At 33.3% G+C, this 25,169-nt stretch overlaps 2 protein-coding genes across 7 annotated transcripts; one reads left to right on the forward strand and one right to left on the reverse strand.

The window, feature by feature from the left end:
- The first annotated feature begins 626 nt into the window (after nucleotides 1–626).
- On the forward strand, nucleotides 627–4,474 carry LOC102596745 (UDP-N-acetylglucosamine transferase subunit ALG13 homolog). 2 transcript variants are annotated; one of them, XM_006365146.2, is made up of 4 exons: nucleotides 628–755; nucleotides 1,784–1,997; nucleotides 3,067–3,166; nucleotides 4,079–4,474. In XM_006365146.2, the coding sequence occupies exons 2-4, from the start codon at nucleotides 1,818–1,820 to the stop codon at nucleotides 4,333–4,335; spliced, it is 537 nt and encodes a 178-aa protein (XP_006365208.1). In that variant the 5' UTR covers nucleotides 628–755; nucleotides 1,784–1,817; the 3' UTR covers nucleotides 4,336–4,474. The 2 variants fall into 2 exon arrangements, with proteins under 2 accessions (XP_006365209.1, XP_006365208.1); XM_006365147.2 differs by lacking the exon at nucleotides 1,784–1,997 and having other exon boundaries at nucleotides 627–755.
- Nucleotides 4,475–7,981: 3,507 nt separating this feature from the next.
- On the reverse strand, nucleotides 7,982–20,020 carry LOC102597295 (ubiquitin-like-specific protease 1D). Of its 5 annotated transcripts, none has more exons than XM_006365151.2 (14): nucleotides 19,489–20,016; nucleotides 18,222–18,270; nucleotides 17,742–17,830; nucleotides 17,351–17,607; nucleotides 15,344–15,392; nucleotides 14,772–14,851; nucleotides 14,646–14,678; nucleotides 14,437–14,532; nucleotides 12,813–12,915; nucleotides 11,517–11,614; nucleotides 10,909–11,031; nucleotides 9,985–10,096; nucleotides 8,688–8,795; nucleotides 7,982–8,609 (listed from the first exon to the last, which is right to left on the reverse strand). In XM_006365151.2, the coding sequence occupies exons 1-14, from the start codon at nucleotides 19,774–19,776 to the stop codon at nucleotides 8,511–8,513; spliced, it is 1,584 nt and encodes a 527-aa protein (XP_006365213.1). In that variant the 5' UTR covers nucleotides 19,777–20,016; the 3' UTR covers nucleotides 7,982–8,510. The 5 variants fall into 5 exon arrangements, with proteins under 5 accessions (XP_006365213.1, XP_006365211.1, XP_006365212.1 ...); XM_006365149.2 differs by having other exon boundaries at nucleotides 17,351–17,604; nucleotides 17,742–17,836; XM_006365150.2 differs by having other exon boundaries at nucleotides 11,517–11,611; nucleotides 17,742–17,836.
- Nucleotides 20,021–25,169: the final 5,149 nt, after the last annotated feature.

Consider the following 25,169-nt stretch of genomic DNA (forward strand, 5'->3'; position numbering starts at 1 on the left):
GAAATCTCATGTTTTGTATAGTTTCTACGATTATGATGATGTTGCGGCGCTGGAAAAAGATACTAACAAATTTCTCCGAGCCTAATCATCAAATCAGAATGAGAGACAACTCAATATAATTAGTGGCGAAAGTTAAAACTTAAAAACATCATAAATATTTTTAATAATATTCATACAGTTTTTTATATAAAAAAAGTCACTTTCAAATTTCTTTTTATTACAAATCTATAAACTCACCTTTCTAAGAATTAATCCATTCAAATATTTCTTTTCATGGACAAAAAAAATAATTAAGAAACTTGAGTTAAAAATAATACATAAAATCATCATACACATGAAAAAGGAGAATAAATATACGGGAACAAGAAAAAATCAGAACCAATGCGGTAGATACATGTACTAACTAGGCAAGCTTACGTAAATATGTTATATTAAGAAAATATTTATCATTTATACTAATAATATTATTTTTTTCACTGGACACTTATAATACATTTGTAAAACAGTTTTAATACATATTATAGAGAGTAATTTATAGAAACATATATAATACAAATTTTGGTGATGGATAATATAGTCTTTTACTCTTTTTTAATATAAAATTTTCTTATTTTTCTTGTATAGTTACATAGGAATGTAAATCTTCTTTTCATAAACATTAAATGAACCTGAAATCTAACCGGTTTTCAGTCTCTAAATTGCCGGGCACCGGAGCCGGAGCTCTTCACCGTTCAATTTCTCCATCAAATCAAACTGTGAGTTTAATTCGTTGTAATTTCTACTGATTAGTGTTATCTCAACGAATTTTTTGAATTTGCATTTGAGCTAAAAGTTCAATCTTCAATGCTATTACTTTCTTTTACTTTGATGTATGATATATATCGTTGATTGCAGCTTTTATTGTTTTTGAATTAATCAGCGCGATCCAAATTGTGATTTTCTGCTGCAAATTCCTTACATTTTTTACATTTTCCCCCAATTATCTGCAACAACCTATTCGGTGTAATCACTCAATGTGGGATTTGAGAGGGTAGAGGTAGAGAGAGACTGTTTCGGATAGACCGAAAAGATAGTCCAAAGCAGTCTAGAAAAGGAAGTAATTGAAGTACAAGAAATAGTAAAAATAAAGTAGATAGCAACTACAACAAAATAATTGGATAGTCAAAGTACTCCTTAGTTATCTGCAATGTTTTAAAAAAAATGATTCTTAGTATATCAGATTATAATGATGTTTGTCTTCCATAATTCATATCTTGATATTGTGATGCCATACGAAGTTGTGTTTGAGCATTGAAATATTTATCATCAGGTTGTTTTTTTGGCTATTTCAAAATGTTTTAGTCAGGCGTAATGTGGGTACAATTTTAAGTTATAAGTAAAAGGTCATTAAATTTATCGAATTGTCTTTTCATTGGTGTATTCATTCATTGAGATTCAATCCAAAGTCCAAACCGTGATGCTATTTTCTTGTTCCTGAATAGGTCTGTTTCATCTTTTTAGGTTTGTGCTCTACTCTGGGTAAAGATCCGCACTATTTGGATATGACACTGGGTGGGAACAAACAAAATGTTTTCTAGAATATAAGTCATTGTCTAGCAAAAGGGAAACTCTGCTCAGTTTTTCTCCGTTTGTCCATTTGAAATCATTTCTAAATTTTATAGGGCCTTGAGACAGTTTTCCCGAGAAACATTTATCGAAAAATGTTTTTCATCAGACCAAACACACGCTCAATATTAATCTCTGTTACTTTGATGTGTAATATGTACGATAATGTTAATTGCAGATTCAAATTGTTGAATGTAATTTGGAAATTCTAAATGGGTGATATAGATGATATTGCGAAGGAGAAGAGAGTAGTTTTTGTGACCGTGGGGACGACTTCTTTTGATGCTCTTGTAAGAGCAGTGGATACTCTGGAAGTTAAGGATGAATTGTTCAAGAAGGGTTACACCGATATTCTGATTCAAATGGGGCGAGGATCGTACATTCCCACAAGGGTAATTTGACATTTCTCTTGATATTTGTTTTTTTTCCTCTAAGCACATTTGTAGTAAAAAGTTGAGTTTTTCAGTTTCTACTTCAATTGTGGATCCAAAAGATGTCCTTCTTGAGGAAAAAGTAGAAGAAAAAGGGCAATTGTGGGATGGATAGGATCACTCTTCCCTTAATCAGAGTTCTTGAGTTCAAGCCTTGAGAATGAAAAAAATCCGAGTTCCCCTTTTGATGGGCCTCAAGCGCCAGGAATATGGATTAGTTGATCCCCAGAGTGGGTACCGGGAGGAAACCAACAACAAAAATAAAATAAAAATGTGAACCAAGTTGAGTTGCCTAATTAAGTGAAAGAACTATGAGTTCGTGAAGTTTCAAGAAATGATGCAGAATTATGGATTTTCCAGGATTTGGGAAAAATTGCTGTTTGTTTTTGGTTTTCTTGCTGCGAAGAAAGTAGAAGGTTCTTTTCATTTTTATATTACTGAAAAATCTCCAAGGGCCAGTGACATGCCATTCAACACTAGGATGATGGACCAATTCCTCTAGCCTCTTCCTCGTATATATCACCATTCGAAACTCGGTGGATGATTGACCCATCCCTCTACCCTCTTCCTCTTAAATACCAGGCTGTCTGCAGCAAGGTTCCAATGGGTGATGTTTGTCGCCTAACCCACACATCACATGTTGCTTTCTTACCACATGTTAGTAAGTCTGCTTAACAAAGAAAATTGAAAGTTCTAAAGAATTTATGTTCGCATATGCTTGGATATACAAGCTTTAATCCGAGTAACGACTAGACCTTAGCGTGCTAAATTATTTAATTAGCCAAGATCCAATATGTGGTTGCCAAGTCTCAACTGACCCTATTAGTTTTATGCCTTTTATGTTAGGCTTTGTCACAATTTGTGGTGGAATATCTTTTAAGCCGAAATGGAACACGAGTACACACTCACTCACTTACACATAAGTACCTTTGCAAAATTTACTCGGCTCACTCGACAATTCTTCTTTGCCTGGTAATAATTCATTTATTTGTGGTCTTTTTTTTTTTTAATCTTGCTGTGATCTTTCCAGGCTACTGCTGAAAATGGTTCTCCAGCTCTGGACTACTTCACATTTTCCTCAAGCATAGCTGACTATTTGAAGTCAGCATCACTTGTTATCAGCCACGCAGGTAATTCATGGTTGACAATGACCTTAGCTTTATACATTTAAGGGGTCGTTTGGTTGCTGGTTAGAGTTAAGCATGTATTGGAAATGTAAGGATCAGTTATACAGGGTTTAGTTATTTCATTTTAATAACTTGTACCTATTTTATTTATGTGGGGTTGTAAAATAATAACCAAACTCCATACTTGGTGCGCTAATTTATACAAAACAACTAAAATGCTATCGAACATGGTATTAGCTATGCTTATTTTAATACATGAGTTACTCCCTCCCTAACCACAGCAACAAAACACCACTTGCTATATGACATTGGTACTAACTTTTATCTTAGGGTCTCCTTGACTTTTCTTCCTCTGAGCAACTAGCCTTTTGGATATCATTATTTCATTAAAATGCGTATATATTAGGTCTGACTAGGGAAATTAACTCATAGATCTAGATACTAGTTGTATGATGCCAAAACCCAAAGTTAGCTCTCTCATTGAGACACTTGAAAACATTTTCATACTGTTGCAATGGTCACAATAACTAACATAGAATCATTGAGGGAGTCAGGTTTCCAAGTATGTTGAAATGTCTCTGTTTTCCTTAACACGTCTATCTCATGATATGATTTAACGTCAACCTCTGTTTGCAAATGTTTTTGGCTGCTACTGCTTGTGGCCTCATAAGACATATGATTGGCTGTAAAGTTCATGCACTTCGTTTCTGAGCAGAAGCGGAACCGGACATTGAAGCTTATGGGTTCAAGATTTATGTCCTTTTGAGCTATGGAGTTCTAAAGTAATAATTTGTACATATGAAATGAATTGTAATACTTGTTGTGAATAGGGAAAACAATCGATATTTCTTGTCATTATAGGACTTCAAAAGTTGCAAGGCTAAGGCTATGTAATCACACATTTGAATACTGCAGGTTCAGGGAGCATATTTGAGACATTACGACTGGGCAAACCGTTAATAGTGGTAGTCAATGAGGATCTAATGGACAACCATCAAAGTGAGCTCGCAGAAGAACTGGCTGAGAGAAAACATTTGTATTGTGCTCGTCCACAAACGTTATACAAGACTATCTCGGATATGAATCCAGGGTCTCTTGTTCCATATCAACCAGGTGACGCGAAACCAGTTGCTAAACTTATTTATAGATATTTAGGTTTCCCAGAGGAATGATTAAACTTATTGTTCTGTAGTTGACATGAAGTGAAGCTCAATTGTATGTGATTTATAGATCATAATCTTTATCCTCAAAGGTTCTGTTATTTGTTTGTAATGATATTTTATGTGTTTGAGGAACTCTTACAATATGGTACATGCATTCACCAAAGTAATGTGCTTTTAACGTAGGCATAATATATAAATGTGCCTTTGACTTGACTTCAACTAATATTTATGCCCTCCAACTTTGAGTGTGGACAAATAAATACTTAAACTTGTATAAAATTGAACAAGGAGATAGACGGGTCCTAAGACATATTACACGTAGGACGCCATGTAGGATGCAAATTGTCATATAGGATACATGTATCTACTTTTTTAACTTTATACAAGTTACCGTGTTTGTACACCCAAAAATTGGAGAGCATAGATGTCAGCTCAATTCAAATTAAATTACATGATTATGTTTTTATACCTTAATATTTCTTCCTAATATGCTAATAAGAACTGTGCTTTAATCTTTTTATTTACATTATCAATATAACACATATAGTTTGAATTCGAAATAATAAATGTTTTACTATTCAATTAAAAAGATTATCAATTATTCAGCAATACCACATATATACGGAAAGAAAGAATTATGAGGCATTTATTATATGAAGGCACAAATTTAAACAATTATTTTAGCCGAATATATTATAATTCTTTCTTTTCGGAGAATATGAAAAGAAAGAATTATGATATATTCGATTTTCAATTATTCAGCAAGACCATATATATATATATATATATAAAGAATGAAACCGACTATTAATGTTTCTATATAACATAGAAGACATCATAAATTACTCTACTTTACAATAATATTCTTCACTATGATTCTTCGATCAATCAAATCATATACGAAAAATAACCCTAAAAAAATGAACAACTCATTCCATCTTTTTATTTTCTTTTGTTCACCTGAATTAACAAGACACATGACAACATTTTAGTACATTCACAATAGTCTCTTTACTTCACTATCTTCACGAGATAGGAATTATATATTCTATCATTTTCAAACATCCACCTATGAAATTACACAGATAATTATTATTTTTTAAAGAAAATACACAAAACAACCATTTTAATTTATTTTTTAAAGATGGCTCATCATATATCAACCTCATACCAAAGAACCAAACAACAAAAAATCAAACCAAACCACACTAAACTAATTTTGTTTGATATTTGATAGGCATTAGTGAATAATAAAATACTGAAGAATCGAACTGAAATTTTAAAGAATCGAGAATATACATACCAACAGAAGACGTATGTATTGATTGTAATATTTAATAATGTGAGTTAGTCCCACAATGATAGTTAATTGCTTGAGTTTTAATTAAAATAAGGTAATTGCTCATGTGATTAGGTACTAAAACGGATCCTATGACTTGGGATGAAGTTTGCAAAAGTGAATTCTCCAAAAGATGGTATGAGCTACGATTTAAAAGAATTCTTAATATAAAACAAACTAATTAAATAACTAAATACAATAAAAGAATTTCTATAATATAATAATATCTCAAGATTAAACAAATGTATGTTTATATTAGCTATATAATATATAGTAGTAAATAGTGGATAACATAAGTAATAAAACAAATAAGTAAAAATAAGTTACATCACGACTATATAATTTGTTTTCCTTAATATTCTTTAAACGTTGTTATTGGGTACAGTTTTTATTAAAATAAAGATTTAAAAAATTGTTTAAAATATGATCTAATCTTCTCGAACAATCCAGATCACGAACGTTTAACAAGATTTATTCTTTTAATAGACCGTACATCACGCGAATACAAATACCAATATAATATAAAAATTATGAGATACTTTTAGACAGATTATTTAGAGAGAAAAAATAGTAAGAATTGAACATGTTAGAACTATAATTCGTTTCTTAGCTTATTTAAGTCTAAGTAACTTTTAGCGACTCATCTGTCATTACTTCACTCATTAATTAACTCAATCTATTTTGACTCAACTAAAAGTTCAACTTTAACTCATGCGTTTAATACCATTAATGAAAATAAAGAAACCAGCATCACAATTAACACGCGTGGTTCTCATCGTTTAGTATATTCCCATATTTGGTTCCATAATTTTAATATATAGTTTAGGAAACTTATGTACGTAATTAATTTGTGAAGGAATTCCTTTTTCATATAGGAAAAGGAAAACTATAGGTTATTTTTTTCCTTATATATACTTTTTAATGTCCTTAGTTTTGTACTCACTTTAATTTTCTCAGCACACCTAAAGTTTAATTAATTACTTCTTCTACACGTTCCCGTTAGGTTAAAATACTTTGTTGTCAATTAAAATGACTTGTTGCATGGAGAAAAAGGAAATGTGGATAAAGAAATTGAAAAAAACAAGTCTCTTTTGCGCGAAGAAGAATTTGATGAACAACAAATGAAAAAAAAGATATGGAAAATGCAATTGTGCGAATAGATGGAAGAAGCCAAGTTGAAGTTATATTCACAACGTCAAAGAGAAAGACAAGTATCGATGAAAAGGGAACAAATGAAGAAGAAAAAACAGATATGGGAACTCCAAGAAATTGAAAAGGCTAAAGAGAAATTATCAAGATTGGGACTTTGATCATAGTTTGAAAGGAAATTATTGTTTCAATTGTTTATTGGTTGTCTGAAAATTACATTATAAAACTGGATTTTATAACTTTTAAAATGTTAGCAACTATTTGTGTTGCTATGCTATTGCGTCTTTGATATTTTTATTTTTTTTTAAAAACACCTATGCTATTGTATTGTCTATTCAGATTTTATTATATTGTACTCTTTACTTCATTGTTATTTATCGATAAAAGGACTCATGTAGCAATCGATTTGGTGTGATTGCATCACCTTTTTTTCCCTTATATTGTCTTTGCTTATTTTTTAATAATCTTATTTTATCTTTTACCCTATCTTTCGTATAATAACTCTAGCTCGTACCAAACTTTCTTTTATAATGTTGTAGATTTATCTTCCAGGTTGTTGATATGTGACATTATGTAACAATACATAAATTCATCACAATATGATACATGATTGGGGTACATAGACAACTAGCAATCAAGATGATGAAGTGCAACCCCTTCTGTAAAACAGCAAATCAACTTTTTACCCCTTTTTTTTCTTCCTTTTATTGTATGTATGTAAAAAGACCTGCATTTGCTTGATCCTCGTTAAAAAAAGTTGGTAGGTGATGCATAAGCAACTTTAGATTTGGATTTTAAAAAAAAAACTTGCCAAGTCAAATATAAAGTCCAGGGATAAAATTTGAAATTAATTTTAGGGAAAATTAGCAAACTAGTCATAATCCCTAACATAATTATTAAAAACATTGACATTTGATTTGAGATATTAGCTAATTTCAAAATTATTTTATCCCATCATCTGAAGTAAAATGGTGGGATTACCATCTCACTTAAAAGTTTGGATAAAATAATCCCGAGATATCATTGCTTGTCCCATCTCACGTACCAAAGACTATACTTTCGATTATAGGGATTTAGTCAATTTCGATTTGGCCTATAGTAAAATGTTTACAATAGGTGGTTTTTGATTATTTTTTTAAAAATGGGTAATAACTTTGCACAAGTATATACTAAAACGAGATTATGTTGCATCAAGAAGCACATACAGCAATGATCTTTTCCATCTCATTGTAAAGAAAACATTTACATGAACGGTATGAGTTGTTTGAACTCCAGGCAGTACTAATGGAAGGGAAAGACCAAAAGATGTTGATCTGCAGAGACCACCTAAGTCCTATTACCATGCCAAATGTACTTGGTCCAGCTTCTGCTTTTGAAAGAAAATGATCGATATGAACTTATCCAACCAAAGGAAGCTCTCCGCGATGTTATCTGCCAATCTTCCTACTTTTCGGGAGAAACCTTCCTAGGCAGAGTATATAGAGAGATTCTAGAATCTCATGTAAATTTCTAGGGTATATGAGTAACTACAATATCTACTATTGAGCCCAACATCAGGAATGTTGCTAATAAGCAGTTGCTCCATTGATAAAGAATTGCTTGTCAACAGCAGCAGCAGTTATTTACGGATGGTAGGTGACCAAGAAACACTTTGGGATTATCTGGGTATGTTGTAAAAAAAGGTGACCAAGAAACACTATTTGTCACTTGGATTCTTGAATTTTTCCTCAAGTATGTCACGAATTATCCGCCTCATATGAGATGCTTCTTCAGGTTTAAACCACTTTCTTCCAAACTGAAAATGGGTCAATACATCACTAACAAAGAAATTGATGCATTATCCAAGATTCTATATAGGAAAAGGAATTAATACCATTGTCAGATCCTTCTTTTTAAGTCTTTCATGAACTTCAGCGATGAATCGTTCCATAAAGAATAGCACAAAGAGTCCACAGTCATAATCATTTCCTTGTTGTGGGACCTGTAATACAAGTGCAACAGAAGGAGGTCACCATGAAGGAATGCTAATTAAGTATTTACAAGTTTGCTTTATTTCTACTGCAGAAAGTTCTCAGGTAGAATTTGATGAACTGAACCAATATTTCGTACTCTCCTCCCTTTGACCTTGTATGTGCTCAGAAGATATCAGGGAGTCGGTATCTGAAGATGGAGATTCAGGATCTCCTTTTAGACAACCAAAAAGAGAAGGGGGGAAAGGGGGAATACAGACAAACAGAAATTCAAAAAATAACCATAAAGTCTCAGGTTCAAATCCTAGAGGCAAACACTAGGTGATTTCTTTCCTATCTATCCAAGCCTTGGTATAGAGTTACCCGGAACTTGTGATTGTGAAAGGTAGCACCCTGTGGAATTAATCAAGGTGCGCACAAGCTGGCCTGAACACCATGGTTATAGAAAAAAAGAAAACAAAAACTAATCTAGCAGAAACTTTAGCCAGTCCCTAAGACAACCTAAACACGTAAAACTACAGATCTTTCCGATAAAATACAACCACTTACATTTTGTAGAAACCACTCTTTTCCAAACACTACTGCTTTAAAATGTGGTATGCATTAGGTGTTGTTGAATAAGGTTAATCTACCAACTAGAACGATAGCATGGTGCTTTTTAAGTGCAATGTGGGAGGATATGAAAAGTTTGAGTCTGAATATACTCATTGCTGAAGCTCTGGAAAATACAGAACAAACGAATCATTTTATGAAATATAGAGATTGCTTAGAGAAGATATCCAGCTCTGCAGCTGAACACCCATAATGCAATGAATCAGAAAACACAATTCAACCGAAGAACAAAATCTCACATCCCACATGATGCCGAACCAATATCATTACCTTGTAAGTTATTGACTGCATATATACAAGCAAGAAACATTTCACAAGAATGCTTAAAAATTGAAAGAGACGAGGAATTTCTAGAATACTCTTATCATCAATTCTCTGTGGAAGATTTTCCCATATTTTTTTTTGATAAAGGTAACATTAAGATTTTCCCATATTTTCTGAAAGCAAAATTCAATTAGGGAATATTCCCATCCCACATTGATGCCAATTCAATCCATTACCTTACAAGTTAAAGACTACATATATAAGCATAAAAATCTCACAAGAATGCTTAAAACTAAGAGACAAGAAATTTAAATGGAGGAATACCGGAATAATGTTATCGTCTATTCTTTGTGGAAGATTTTCCCATATTTTGTCTGCAAAAGGATAATCTGCCACTACTCCTTGTCTCAAGAATTTCCATTCTTCTATCAAAAATCTGGTTCAAAATTAAAACTTTGAATGAAAATGAACCTCACAAGTGAAGAAGCTTTCATTTCAGAAATGATATTCCATGGGTCATATTAGACTTGTACTCATGATCATTTTATACAAGAAGTTGAGGATATTTTTTCATTAAGGGTGAATATGTTTTCCTAAAAAATATTTTCTTGGAAAACAACTGAGTTTCTTACTTATTTTCTAGTGTTTGGTAGAGTATTAATATGTAAGCTAGCAAAACATCATGAGGGTGGGATGGGGTGGGGAATGGGGGTTCGGGGGTGGAATGGTCAAAGAGATGGAGGGTTGGGGACGTTAGGCGGGTGGGGAGGAGACAATGAACTTAGAAGTTACTTATGGTACTTATTTTCCCTACTTCATTAGGGAAGTCATTTTTCCTCATTTTTAAGAGGCTTATTTTCCTAGAGAATGTTTTTCAAAATATTTCGACCATCAAACATAAGAAAATCGGAAACATTTTCCTCCATACCAAACATACCTTTAAATAATAATTTGTTAATGTTGGAAAGCCTCCCCATATATATGTGTCGTACAAAACGTGGAGAACTCAGGGCACACACCAACTGCCAGAAGTTATTCAAACTAAAACAATGGCTTTCATTACAGATGAGTAAGTTTGGTCTTGAAACCACTAGTATGATTTTATCTTGAGTTTTCTTTAAAATTTGTCCATACACACACCCCAATAATTGTGGTTCCTAACAATACAATAGTAATAATTAAGTAATAACTCATGTAGCACGGCATCCATGACCATTATTTAACAGCCAATGAGAGAGGTAATCTTACTTTTTCATAGTACCAAAAAGAGAGCTGCTGCTGTGGAGCCTCAATGAATCCAAGTGAAGAATGATTGGCCCCAATTGGTCTTCTTTATCTGGTATGCAAATTATTACCAAGCTCCAGTGATGACTACAGAGGAAAAAAGAACCAACATAAGGGCATGAACAGAAAGCTCCAGGAAACTTAAGTGTAAAAGAAAAAATACCTATTGTAGACGAGTCAAATGGTTGAGAGGGGGGGGGGGAGCATAAGATGAATCTGAACAAACCACTGGGCTATTAAATAAATACTCTGATCTGCTTAGTTACTTAGGGAAATGCAACAACATACCAGTATGAGTGCAATCCAGTTATGGTTTAGAGAGGTAGAGTGTACCCAGACCTTAACCCTACCCTCATGCAGGTAGAGAGGTTGTTTCCAACTTAGAGAAACGCAAATAGTAAAAAATAAATATGTCCCAACATATGATCCATATCGACAAACATCGTATGACCTAAATAATTTAGTTTATAAATTGATAAAACTGCAAAACAAGGCCAAGTAATAAGAGCTCAACGGACCAATACTGAATCTCATGAATCAAGGAAGTAGCAAAATCAACCTAGAAAACTTACCTTTCATGTATGGGAAGAAATATATACGCTTTCTCAAATATATTCACACCCTTCCACCACCGTCTTAATTTGAAAAATGAAGCTTCCTTCTCATTCTGCTGTTGAAAATTAAAAAATCAAAAACTATTCAGATTTACCTAATATTAGTTAGATGTAAGATAGAAATATAGAAGTTAAGATGGATGTGCTACAATAGAAATGGTTACATCCAACAAAGAGTGCAAATAACATGCATTAATGAAAAATAAGAGGTCCCTTAAGCTGATATAGTCAAATCCTATGTAGACCTATAGATTCACCAATTTGATGATTGAATCATCAATCATGAGACTTAAGAGCACTTGTTTGTGGAATGCCCCTTTACCAAACATATCTGGAATAAGGTCCTAGTTGAATACAAAGAGGAATTTTCCAATGTGACAATTGTGGAACAATATCAGAATTGGGTCATTGGCTATGCTAAGGGGAGAACTCAGAAGGCAGTGGTGTTCAAGCTGTTTGTTTCTGAAGTGGTATATGCTATTTGGATGGAGAGAGACTTGAGAAATTTTGAGAAAAGATTCAGGGATGGAGATAGCCTATGTGTCATATGTCAGAGCCCCTCTTGGGATAAATCAGCTGCTTACTAGCTACACTTTTTGATGTTTTTACATAGCACTGTATAGGTTTATTCCCTGTTGTTTTTGCTGTGAGATAGCAAACTGTGTTCAGTTTCCTATAGTTTTGTAAAGAATGTTCTTGGTGATTAATATACATGGTAGTTACCAAAAAATAGAAGTACACGCGCAATCGCATTCTAGAGTGCTTTCAAGCATGTGTTTATCCTCAGAATTTAACTTGCATATTAGGTCAACTAACAACAAAATATTTCATTATCGTATGCAATAAAATATCTATAATTACAAATACTATATAACTAACTCACCGAAAGTCTTTGTCTTTGCAAGTTCAATAAATACTCCACTACTTTGAATTCAATTTTTGCGTCAACATAATATTTATTTTTTCATTAGATGAATGCTGCGTTTACCTCGACATCAATTGCTATTTACATGTAATTATTAATTATATACACTTTCTTATTAATAAATGCAGAATTCATGTGCAACGCACATACACTAAAACTAGTTCTACAAATAAAGCAAATGAAAAATACAACTCCATATTTGTCCCACAATTAAAAACCATTATTGAGACCAAGTTCTTTCAGTTTCTTCTATTTCTATAGGTTCTACCAAGATTCACAAACCAGCTAGTTAAGTTCACAGTAAATAATTTGCAGATAAGAATGAATACCTTGCTGAAAACAGCCTCTTTGAGCTTGCTGTAAAAATATGTATTAAAGAAGTGATAATCACACCTTTCTCCATCTGCAGGAGATTTTCTCTGCTGGAGGTGCCTATGCAAGAAGAGAAGGCAATTAGGTTTTACCAGATTGAAAATGTGATTGTCAAGCTATCTCTATCCTCTGCTAGGATGACTTGGAAAACGCACCAATATCTAACTTAGGTTACTAAAACAGAGCCATCACCTTATGCAAACTCTAAGAGTATATCACATAGGCAAAAAGGTTCAATTTTCACAATCCAAAGATATCAAGCTACCATGATCAACTTTTTTTGACAAGTACCAAGCTGACATGGTCATTGAAACGTCATTAATCCGAATGTTATCTGAGTGAATATTTCACGACTCCAACCAACTGAAGAAACATAGGTAGTCAAGGTGAAGCCACCAACATCACTAGTACGAAGAATTCATAAACATTTTTTAATTCATGTGCAATTAATAGTGTTTAATCACTAGAATGAAAACATTGCCATTCTCTGTCCACAGAAAATTGGTATTGATCAAATTTTCAAAATGTTGCATACGTGAATAGGACTGAGGATTAAAAAGTTCCAAGAGAACATATTTTTAAATTTAGCCACTTGTGTGATATTAAAATGATCTTATAGACTGAACTGAAACAATGATAACAATAGATCTGATCAAGTTCCATGTATTTAAAAAAGTTACAAACAGTTTAATGCCATAAAGAAAGTTTAATTCAATAAAGTCAGACAGAGGACACAATCTAAAAACAGCCGCTACAAGGTAAGCTTGTCACCTATTATTGTTTAGTAGGTACTCTTACGGCCTAGGGTTGTTTCATTCAAGGACTAGTTATGCATGGATTATAATGCAGCAGTAAAAAATAATACAGGGATTGTTGAGCAGTAATAATGAAAGAACCGTTATATGGTTATATAATATTACGAATCATTCCACAGGGATTGCCTTCTGACTAAGGGTTGTATTGCTAATATCTGTATTCTTCTTTCACGTTTTACCCCATATGAATAAGTAAATATATTGCCGCATAAGTTGTGCCAGTATTAGCACTGCATAGATGAACAAACCAAGGACTACATTGGTTATGCAGAGTTTCCATACAGGTAACAAAACATTGAATTAGTTATGCAGGGATAAAATAAATGCAGAATCGCAAACTTTATGACAGGACTATTTTTTTCTTATGTGGTCAACCAAACAACTCCTTAGTTTGTACAACAAGTTCACAGGCATGAGTGGCAAACGCATTGGATCCAATTATCTAGGAAGGACCAGGAAATACAGAAGTATGTGATATAACATAGATTATATCAGAAGTAAAGTTTGTTATGTGTAAGATTCTTATGTTTTGTTTCATGTATGGAAACTCTGCATAACCTTAGCTGGTCCTTTACACCAGCTAAGGTTCATATTTTATATATGTGTAGATATAGCCGAGACTGAAGAATCACTTTAATAAACGCCTTCATAAAAATAGTTTTTTTTTTGTATTTTGTGACTGACAGCTAGATGTGCTTACTTCAACGCAAGAAATATAATTTCTAATCAATTCAGTAACTACTGGATCAGAATATCTTTCACTTACCGAATGTAGAAATTCATTATAGTAGACGACAGATATGCTTCAGGAGCAAGAGATTCCATATCTGAGTAATAGATTTCGACTGCTTCAGGATCATCCCTAATAATGCAAAAGAAAGAACATAAAGCACAATCAATAACAAAGAAAGACGGTGCTTGGTTCCTATATGTAATAAGTAATGTTGATAAAAAATGTTCTCATTCAGGACAAACCTTGAAGGATAGTATATCTTGGTTGCCTTTGTGCTGAAAGAGGTACAAAGGAGTCAATAATTGCTACCAGAACCAAAATTAGGTGCCTATGTTTCAGATGAAAAGATAAATGCATCAGTTCAGTACCTCTCAACCACATGATGTGCTTGCTGTCTTGGTTCAACAACATCAGGTTCCTCCTCATCCAGTAGAACAACAGCCTCATCCTAAGGAAATAGAGAATCTCATAATCAGACCTAGGATTAGGATAAATTACAAGACTGGTACACTTTTAACCTCTAAATGTGTGATCCATAACTAGGATAGAAATTACACATAATAAAGGGGAAAGCAACAACAATTCATAAAGCCCAGCTGGAATCCTAGACTATGTGCAATGAGTACTGAAAATAGAACCAAGTAGGAGATAAGTGGGAGAAGTTCTAATAAGCTAATCAATCCACATGTACCAAATGCTACTATCTATCCCCACAGACAAAAAGAGAAAATAAAAGAGGCAGTGGTAATGGTTGTTTCTTCTGACATAGAAAAAGTAGCCATTGTCATCAGTACACACTTGACTCAAACAGTTAGTCAAACCTAGCAATGACTTTAAACCCTAATCCAAACATAGGAACAAAAAGCACTCAAATTTTCTATTCAATGAAAAATCCATGTAAGAAAGCGAAAGAAGGAGATAGATATGAGAGAAACCTTACATTTGCATGCCTCAAAGAACAGGCAGAATGGGTTTGAGAAGGTTTCCACCTGACAAAATAGAGAAATCCATAACCAAACACATATTTCTTTCATTCCTTAATTTCATAAAAAATATCCAGCAACAGGATGCAAGTTAGACTAAAGGGAGGCAGCTGAAGCAAATGAATGGACAGTACAACTCAAATTCATGGCTCATTTGCAAGTAGATGGATTTACGTTGGGTTGAACATATAGTGATGCAATCGTCCTACTTTTTACCCAAACAAAGTCACAAAGGTAAGTATTGGGTAAATAAGTGCTATTTTAGATCAAGAAACAAAAGGATTTTCAGTGTTGTTTTGCAGGAAAAGTTTAGTTTGAGGGAGAAAAAGAAACAAGGAGAAGAAGAAGAAACAACTGGATCTCGAAAATGTCATCAACAAAACTACACATTATCCCATAGCAAATGGTTAAAATTCAATAACGAACATAATAATGTGGTGATAGATCCTCCTTCTGATCCAGATTTTAGTTCAATTTTGGGGAAGGGATTATACACATCTTCGCCAATCAAACGCTCCAGATATTTTCATTTGGAAACTGAAAACTCTCCAGATTCTCATTACTTATCCTCTATTTTTTTAGTCACAGCTACAGATATGAAATCTGAAAGGGAAACTCAACTTTATGTTCATTCTGATGTGACTGGCCAACTTTGGCAAATCTTTCTGAACAAGGTCAGGCTCTTAGATGGGTGAACCCTAAAACCAAAACCCAATTGTTAATTTGTTACAATGTTGCTCTCTAAGGAAAAGAAATAGAAAACAAAAGTTATTGTGGAATACCATACTTGCATATATTTGGTGGATTGTATGGAAGGAAAGGGATGCCATATGTTTTTTTGGGATAAGGTACAAAGAAATGCCATATGTTTGAAGATAAAGCATGCTATCCGGTAAATCAAATCCAAGTGTAAGCTTTTATGTCCTTTTTTGGTGTAAAGAAGAATTTGTAAATGAAGAAGAATCAATATTTAGCCTCTTAGAATCCCTAAAAGATTAGAATGGGATTTTGTTTGGGTTTTTGTTCACTTGTACATATATTTCAGCACTTTCTTAGTGCTGCTGTTTTTATATAATTTCCTACTTGTCAGCCAGAAAAGGAAACAATTTATGTACCTAATCCATAAAGCGTTCCCAATGCCCCTAACTGTTACCCCATCTACAATCACATTTTTTTTTAATTATTTTTTTATGACTGTGGCATCCAGGCCAACTTTTACGCACCTCGACTAATTCCACGTGATATATGTCACCTCCCACCGACAACAGGTACCAGGTAATTTTATCCACCAAGACTGGGACAAATGGGAAGAATCACCTAGTTCTTTTTGTATTCACTAGGAATCGCACTTGAGACCTCATGGCTCTCAACTACTTCATTGACCACTAGGCCACACCCTTGAGTGCCATTCACAATCACATTACTACAACACCCCCTATAATATATAATCCACCTTTGTCTTGGACATGAAAACAAACAGAACAAACCAAACTCTCAAAATTTTGGCCCTTTGACGTTTCAATTCTAATTCCCGAGTAATATCTTTGAAGTACGAGCATGTTCCAAAAGTTAATCTTGGAACTAGAAGGAGCATTGTGCACAAAGATTGATTGATTAAAGAATATAAGCACAAAAATGGTTGGGAAGATCAAAGAGACAAGGTTAATTGAATTGCTTCCTTTATTCCTTGACCATAAATTTTAAAGAGACTAATGCACTTCATCATAAAAGAAGCCTTGGTTGTTCAGTGTGTATCTAAAAAATTTCATCTTAGAAATATCCTTTTTTATGGTAAAATGTACACCAATTATAGTAAACACTTTTAGCTGCAACAGTAATCAAGAAAATAACAGCAATGGCTACATACTCCAGCAGTATCAAGAAAACAACAACAATAAGTAACATAGAATAAAATATTCTGTTAAGTTAAGTAAAATAACAAGGGAGACAAAAATTTCACATACTCTTTCCTGACACGGCTAGAGAAACTTTCTTCAGAATAACGAGGAGAAGAAGTAGAAATGTCTCTTGTCTTTCCATGAGCATAAAATTCTCGTTCATCTATATTTAGAGGGGACTTAAAAGGTGCTTCTCGTGAAGACAATGATGTCTTACATCTTCTTCTTGGAGAAAACTTTTTGGTTAATATCCTTTTGCGGCCACACGTATTCAGAGCATGTAATTCATTTTGGAAACCATTGGGTGTCTTAGAGTTAGCCTGCTAATCAACAAGTAAAAGCAACATTAGATATATATATATATATATATATATATGGGTTTTGTTTGGATTGCAGTAAGTGCAAAACAACATTAACTATTTTCATCAGAAATCTTATTTTTAAAGTAAAAATATACTTTTTCTTCCAGTTTTTTCGAAAAGCACACAGCAAAAGCAGATTGCGAGCAGGGTGCTGATTGTGCAGACCGCTGCCCTAGGCCATTAGCTGCACCTACAAAATTTCCTCCACCATTAGTTTCCATTCATACAATATTTTGTAAAGAAACTCATATCTTTTGCTCATCTAACTCCCATGTAGCTGCACGCATACGTTGTACATAAACCAAGAGTCAGCCATACAGATGCCTTCTTGCATGAAGAACACATAAAAGTGCCTAAAATCAGCACTAAAGATCTCTAAGGTGAACAGTGAGTACACTTGGAGTGCTAGAAACTCGTTTATATATTTATGTTTGCCCAAGTAATGAACATCCCTTAGTTGGTAGAAGAACTTGTGACAACAGAAAAGCTTAATGTTTTCCTTTTTTTTTGGGATAAATGAAAAGCTTAACATAGTCAGCCCCGACCCTCCACACACAAAGAAAAAAAAGACTTACCAATAGAACTAGAGTGATGCCTCCCCAATAAGGAACATCCATCTGTTCCCTGTCAAAAATAGTGTAAGCAATAATGTTCAATTACATAAACCAATCAAAGAGGGGAAGGACATATGCTTGTTCAAGGAAACACATTTTCCAAATATGGATTATGCCACTTCTACGGTTATGCATTTATTTATCAAGTATTATCTACAATTGTCATGGTTGACAGCATCATTATGATTATGCATCAAAACCACAAAAATCATTGGGAAAAAAAGTATCTTCACTTCATGTGAATTTTCATTAGTGTCTTACATGCCTTTCTCAAATGATGACACTAATTGTGCAATTCTAAAATGATGCCATATAGTTATGACATACTTATAAGCAGCTTTCACTTATCAACCCATACCAGAGTAACATAAACCCCACATTTGCTATGAAAATATGGTTCAACATAGCCCACAACCAGGTTAAATAGCTTATTGCTGGAAATATTTTTTAATTAAATGGGTCTTGATCAAACCAACCAAATAAAGAAAACATTTAATAAAATATGGGATGCTAGTAACATTTACGGTGCCTAAATGGCTACACCGGTAGCAATTATATTTGAGGAACAAAGGATTTGTTGAGTGATTTTATTATCCTAAACTAAAGAAAAGTAACTTTGGTAGACAATTTCCTTAACTAGAGTGACCTTTTGAGGAATTAACTCCACTTTAAATTTAGCACCTTTTTAAGAAAATAAACACCTTATGCTCCTAGAAGCTTCGCCAAATAGGCTATTACTTAAGTTAATAGATATTCATTGCCTTCCTCGAAATTCCACAAGGTGAAGTCAATACATGAATCGAATCTATTTACCAAAACATTTTTGTACTAGTCCTCAAGCAAAAGTTGATTTAGAAATTAGTTCATATTTCAATGGTATTTCTTTCCTATATTTCAAATACTTCGTACAATGCCCAATAAATTATTGAGGGTTGATTTAATGATTTCAGTACCTGCGAGATCATTACTAGTAACTTTTTTAGAGAATGTTAATAAATTCCAAAATCCATTTCGCGTCCAGTAGCCACAACAGACTCAGCAGCACCCTTATAGGGTTTCAAAATTTTGCTAAATTCTTCAAACATATACAAAATCCACAGATGTTCAAGCAACAATACTACTTCAATAACAACTAAATAACAATAAATATGCCTCAGTCAAACTAGTTGAACTCGACAGTATGAATACTCTACATCCATTTTGCTCGAAATTTAATTAAGAACCTCACCTTATCGGAGCTAAGCAATTTTCTCCTCTCAAATTCAGCCTCGTACTTTTTTATAGTTGTTTTCAGTTTTTCGCCCCCGTCGACTAATCTAGGGCCTTTGGTGCTCAACAAACTTTTGAACCTGTTAATTCTTTCAGTTAGTTCATCAGTCCTAAGGTTTGAAAACTCGTCATTTTGCTCTTCCCCGTCGTCTAGGGTAATCATCGGAGTTGCTTTGGTAGCGACCACCAACTCGACCGGAGGCTTGTCGTCTATTAGCTTACTCCAATCAATAATTAACCGTGCCATTTAGAATTTCATTCAACTACAACAACATCGTAGAAATGGAGAGATCAAAAACGAAAATTCCAATCCGAAAGAGAGCAAGACTAGGAAAAGCTCCGATTCTGAGAGCAAAAGAGAGCAGACGATGGCGATAACATTGATGCTGCTGCTAAACCAAGAACACTAGACCGTAACCTACCCCAAAACACTGCATTGGGGAATCTATGATGAACAAAGGTGAAGCTAAAGGTGGCAAATGGGCTGTTTTATTATATTTTTGGACGGATTAAAATGGGCTAGGTTATTGTGTAATTTCAATACACAATAAACAACTATATTTGTATCAATTATATTCAGACAATTATATTTGTATTTCGTATTAATTATATTTGTATTATGTATCAAATATATTCGTGATATAACATGTATTCATCCTCTCTGAATTTCACTCGCCTCTTTACTCCTAATATGTAGCTAGATACAATATTTTTTGATACAATTGTATTCAATTTGAGACAAATGAATTGTATCAATTGTATTTGTGATACAACGAATACAACATTTATTCAACCTCTCTCACTCTTGCCTCTTGCCTCTCGCCTCTCACTTCCGTCTCCTAGTCTCGCTCGTCTCTCTTGTCCCAAACATAGAGCTATAATTCATAATTAAGCAAAGTATATCTATAAAACTCTAATTAAGTCCAAATTATAACCATTGTATCTTTTCAAATCAAATAAGGTTAACGCACTAAAGGACTCCTCTTAAGCCTTATTAAGTCTTTAAACGCACTAAAGGGAACAATATTGATAGGTATTTTGAGCTTTGTTGTTTCCAACACCTTGAAGATTAGGCACAATTGAATGAATTGGAGCAATACATTAATCTGCATATGTTTCTTAAAAGATAGCTCTGTTGCACGATCGAGAGTATGAAAGAAGGGGAAAATTTTCTTAAAAGTCCATAGTCCTTCATTTATAAAATGGGGCTTTCATAACCATAAATAAGATCCGACTAACATGACTTCATATGACACTTGAACTCTATACATGCGTTGGAGAGAGAATAGGAGCATTGACTTAGGATCTAAGATTTATGTTTTTTGGAAGTCAAAACATAGTGTGGTTACGTAATAGGTCAAGAAAAAATAATCAAAAATACCATTTAAAATCATTTGAAGAAATCTAGAAATAGTGACTACGAGTTATTATACGAGTCAAAAATAGTTGTACCACAGGTCATAGTCCAACCCGTGGTTGGCTGGCTCAATTTTGGGACTCTCTGAACCTTGCCATGCGAGCCATACTGTGGTTGTACTATCAAAGTACGAGTTGTACTACTGAAAATTTCAGATAGGAGCGTCTCTGGTAAAACAATCATAATATTTTACTCCAGACTCAAATTTACAAATGGTCGGTGGCGTTAGAAAGAAGACTCAAAGGCCTTTAATTTTATGGTTAATGTAACGAACAACTCTTCATATTCTAAAAGATATGCTTGTTTGAAGTTGACTCTTGCATTATCTTATGCCCAAACTTAATCGGTAGAGAATCTTTGAACTTGACTCAGTGTTAGAGTTTCCTTACCAGGGGATGAGCTACAGTGCAACGCGGGAATTCGGACGAATCCAATAACTTTTTTGTGAATCCTGTATTTGTGTTAGAAAATTTAGTAAATATATATGTATATTAGTTTGAACCCCCTAACAAAATTGAGTTAACGGCTCAGTGGTAATGGAGAATGTGAAAGCTCTTTCTGTGCCAGAATTGTGGGTTCAAACCCCACTACCATCAAAAAGTTTTCTCATCTCTTTAAAAAGAACCATGTTTTGCATTTTTCTCCTCTGCTATTTATGCAAATTTCACAAATGCAAATAAAAAAATAACTAAAAATATAACATTAACAATTAGAAATAGCAAAAAAAAAAATCCACTCTCCTCAAGTCTTTCTGCTCTCCTTCCTTTTTAGTCAATGTATTTGTCTATTATAATATGCAATAATATTGTAAAAAAAAATTAATTATTTTATTTCAGGGTTGTTCCATATTATCTTTTTATATTTATCAATTTTGTTATTTTTCTTCTCAAAGTTTCGACACCAGAACGTTTGATAAGTCTATTAATACGTCATTTGTCACGATCTGAGACTACCCCTAGTGATAACACGGTGCTTAGAGTCACAAGTAACTCAAGGCTAATCCTTGATACTGACATAAGTCATAAGTAACTGAATATGAACATGGAAAAGAACTAAAATGACTAAGCGAAAGCATAATTATAGAATATTGGTTCAATATATTTCTGAACAAAGTTTTGCATACATCAATTGCAATCTGAAAAGAATCTAGAATAAAATAGACAGAATATAACAACTCTAACTAATTGTCTATGAAGCATCTACTAATACTGATGGAAGGTAGTCGGAACACAACACCATACTTACCTTAATCAATATATGCACAGAACTAAAAACACTAGAACTACGGACTAACTTGAGCCCTAGCAAAAAAAGAGTTCATCACATGTTGGTTAGAAGCTGGGATTTAGTTGACTAGGATCTTGATAGTAAGAACTTGAGTGTACATCACATGAAAAATGTATGCAAAAGAAGTATACAATCGGTACTTTCAATATACTAAGTATGTAAAATAGGCATGATAATCTGTAAAGATGAACATGGCGAATCTGAGATGCTAACTGAACATAAAACTATTACATAAAATCTGATGCAATGACAAGTAGTAGAACATGCAACTAATAAATATTGACTGAAATAATTGTATACATGGTCATGCAATATTTGAGACTAAATTGTGGGGAGATACTATTAAATGACATATAATCATGTGAGCTAACATATAGTTCGATGTACTATAATTACCGTTGAAAAGGTATGCACCCATTGAAGGCTACATAAACCTATAATGGCACGTAGTTCTGAGACTTGAATAAACTGACCCTAGTCCAACTCAGTGCTAAGTACTACTCTCAGTTGAACATAACTAATAGCTCCTAATAATGCTTTTCATACCTGACTGTCATACTACTAGTGAACTTTGATGTTATAAGAAAACTAATCCACGATCATTGATGGCATTCCAGATACTATACTAATCAGGAACTTCTTTTTTAAAAATGTTTAGAAGCATTGATGATATATCTATATATGTCGTGTATCTTACTGTTATGAGTTGATGCTTTTGAATACTGAAATGAGTATACATATATAAAGTCATGTATTTCTGAATCACAAGATTGTAGGTGTATGAGAGACGTGAAATAGCTAGAACAAAATGTATAAAAGAAACGAATAAGGACTGATATTTTGAAACGAAACTATAAGGCTGGAGCTAAATTCTAGATCATGACTTATGGAAATATTTATAGTCTAATTATATATATTACCTGAAAATATTATTGAGAATATACTTGTCACAATCCGAAAACTCGAGTCATGATAGCACCTACTATAACCCACCAATAGTAACCAACATGTAACTCGAAACAACATACAGGTTAGAGACAAAAATTAACAGGGAATGCATAATCAATTTAAATGAGACAACGACAGATAAGGTAGAAACCAGCATAATATAAATAAAAGATCTAGCCCAAAACCTGATAGTCATATGTACAAAACTGCTACAAAAGAGTATACCTCCCAAAAGTTGACCAAGAATATACAGACTTGTCTCAAAATACAAAAGACTAGCCAAGCTTTACAGAAGGAGACATGTATGATCCAAAATGCCATAGTTCTCACCCTAGACTTTGGTACCACCTATAAGCTGCTCGAAATCAACATTGATAACTAGTGCTCAGACTTACATCATGAAACAAATACATAGTGTAGTATAAGTATCAACACAACACGTAATTAGTAAGCATAATAGGCCGACTGAGCTTAAAAAGTAAAGACAGTATAAAAATGAGAATAAATAACACCACAAATGTCAAATTAATGCAAATCTTACAAGAATGCACATAAGTCTAAAAAGGAATAGAGAAGAAAACAAGTAACTAACAATAACCTAACTCGATCCCTAAAAGCAAGAAGGCATACTCGTGCACAAGTTTAAGTAAAATAACTTAAATAGATCCCTATAAGCCCGATGGGTACAAGAAAGAACTATAGATACATAGTATGAAAACCGATGATCCTAAAACATGAGAATGTGTAGCCTGGACCTCGAACAGGAAATAAGAAACCCAAAGTAACCAATAGAACCATGTTACTCCCAAATGCACACACAAGTGTATGTGGTCGCGCAAGTAATATAATGGCTCTAAAAGGCTGGATTATCGAACCCAAAAGATTTACGATTAGTATATACTCATCTTTCACTAAAACCCACAAATTAATGCAAGTATACCTCAACAACTTGATTTTGTTTATAAAATAAGAATGCAAGAATTTAAGAATTAAAATAACTAATAATGTTCGACTTCAAATTGGTTGTTCACAATAATGGGACAATGATAGGGTTTAGCATAACTAAGAATTCATGCTTCACATCTTTTCTATGGATTTCAGGTGGTTATCAAATTGCTGATTTATAAGGTTAAGGATATCTCCAACCTTATTCTCTATTTTACTCTCCAAATATAAAGTTCTCAACTTTTTCAGACAACCAACTCCAACCAATTTCTCTATTTTTTTACTCTCCAAAAATGAATTTTCTTTTGTCTCCTCAACATTATATTATTATTTCTATTTCATTCTTATTTTTGTATTTCATAATATAAATTCTTTCTTTATTTTTCCTAAATAATCAATTTATTTATTTTTCATGTGATATAAAATTTTATTTTTTCAATTTTTTAATTTAATATAAAATTTTATTTTATTTTAAGTTTCAAAAATAACATAAATTGCAAGAAAATATTATATAATGTACAAATTAATCGATAACTCAAATAAAAGTGAAATCATTACTGAAATCAATTACATAAACATTATGTCACACCCCGAGCCTACACCCTGGGCGGGACTGGCACTCGAGAACCATTGCTTGCCCCAAGCGAACCCTTGTCCTGACTTACTTACTCAACAGAAGACTCTAAACATTATTACAATGACCAAATGCACTTTACTCAATTGTTTAATAAAATAACTAAGAATGTTTAAAAGTCAAACATTCAACTTGGCTAAAATGGCAATTCAAGTCTCAACTTAACTGAAAAGGGAAAGTAAAAACTCATGAACTAACATCACTAACTCTGTTTATGAAGCCTCTAAACAACTGAGATGGACGTCGGAACAAGACCCACGACATCCTAATGAACTAAAATACTGAAAGCAATAAAAAGTATCCTCCGGAAAGTTAGGAGGCTCACCAACTGACTCTGAGTGCTCAACTGGATCAACGAGGCGCTGGATGTTGATCATGGTTACCTGCGTCTGCATCATAATAAGATGCA

The sequence above is a fragment of the Solanum tuberosum genome, unplaced genomic scaffold, assembly GCF_000226075.1.
Source record: "Solanum tuberosum cultivar DM 1-3 516 R44 unplaced genomic scaffold, SolTub_3.0 scf00540, whole genome shotgun sequence".
Classification (NCBI taxonomy): Eukaryota; Viridiplantae; Streptophyta; class Magnoliopsida; order Solanales; family Solanaceae; genus Solanum; species Solanum tuberosum.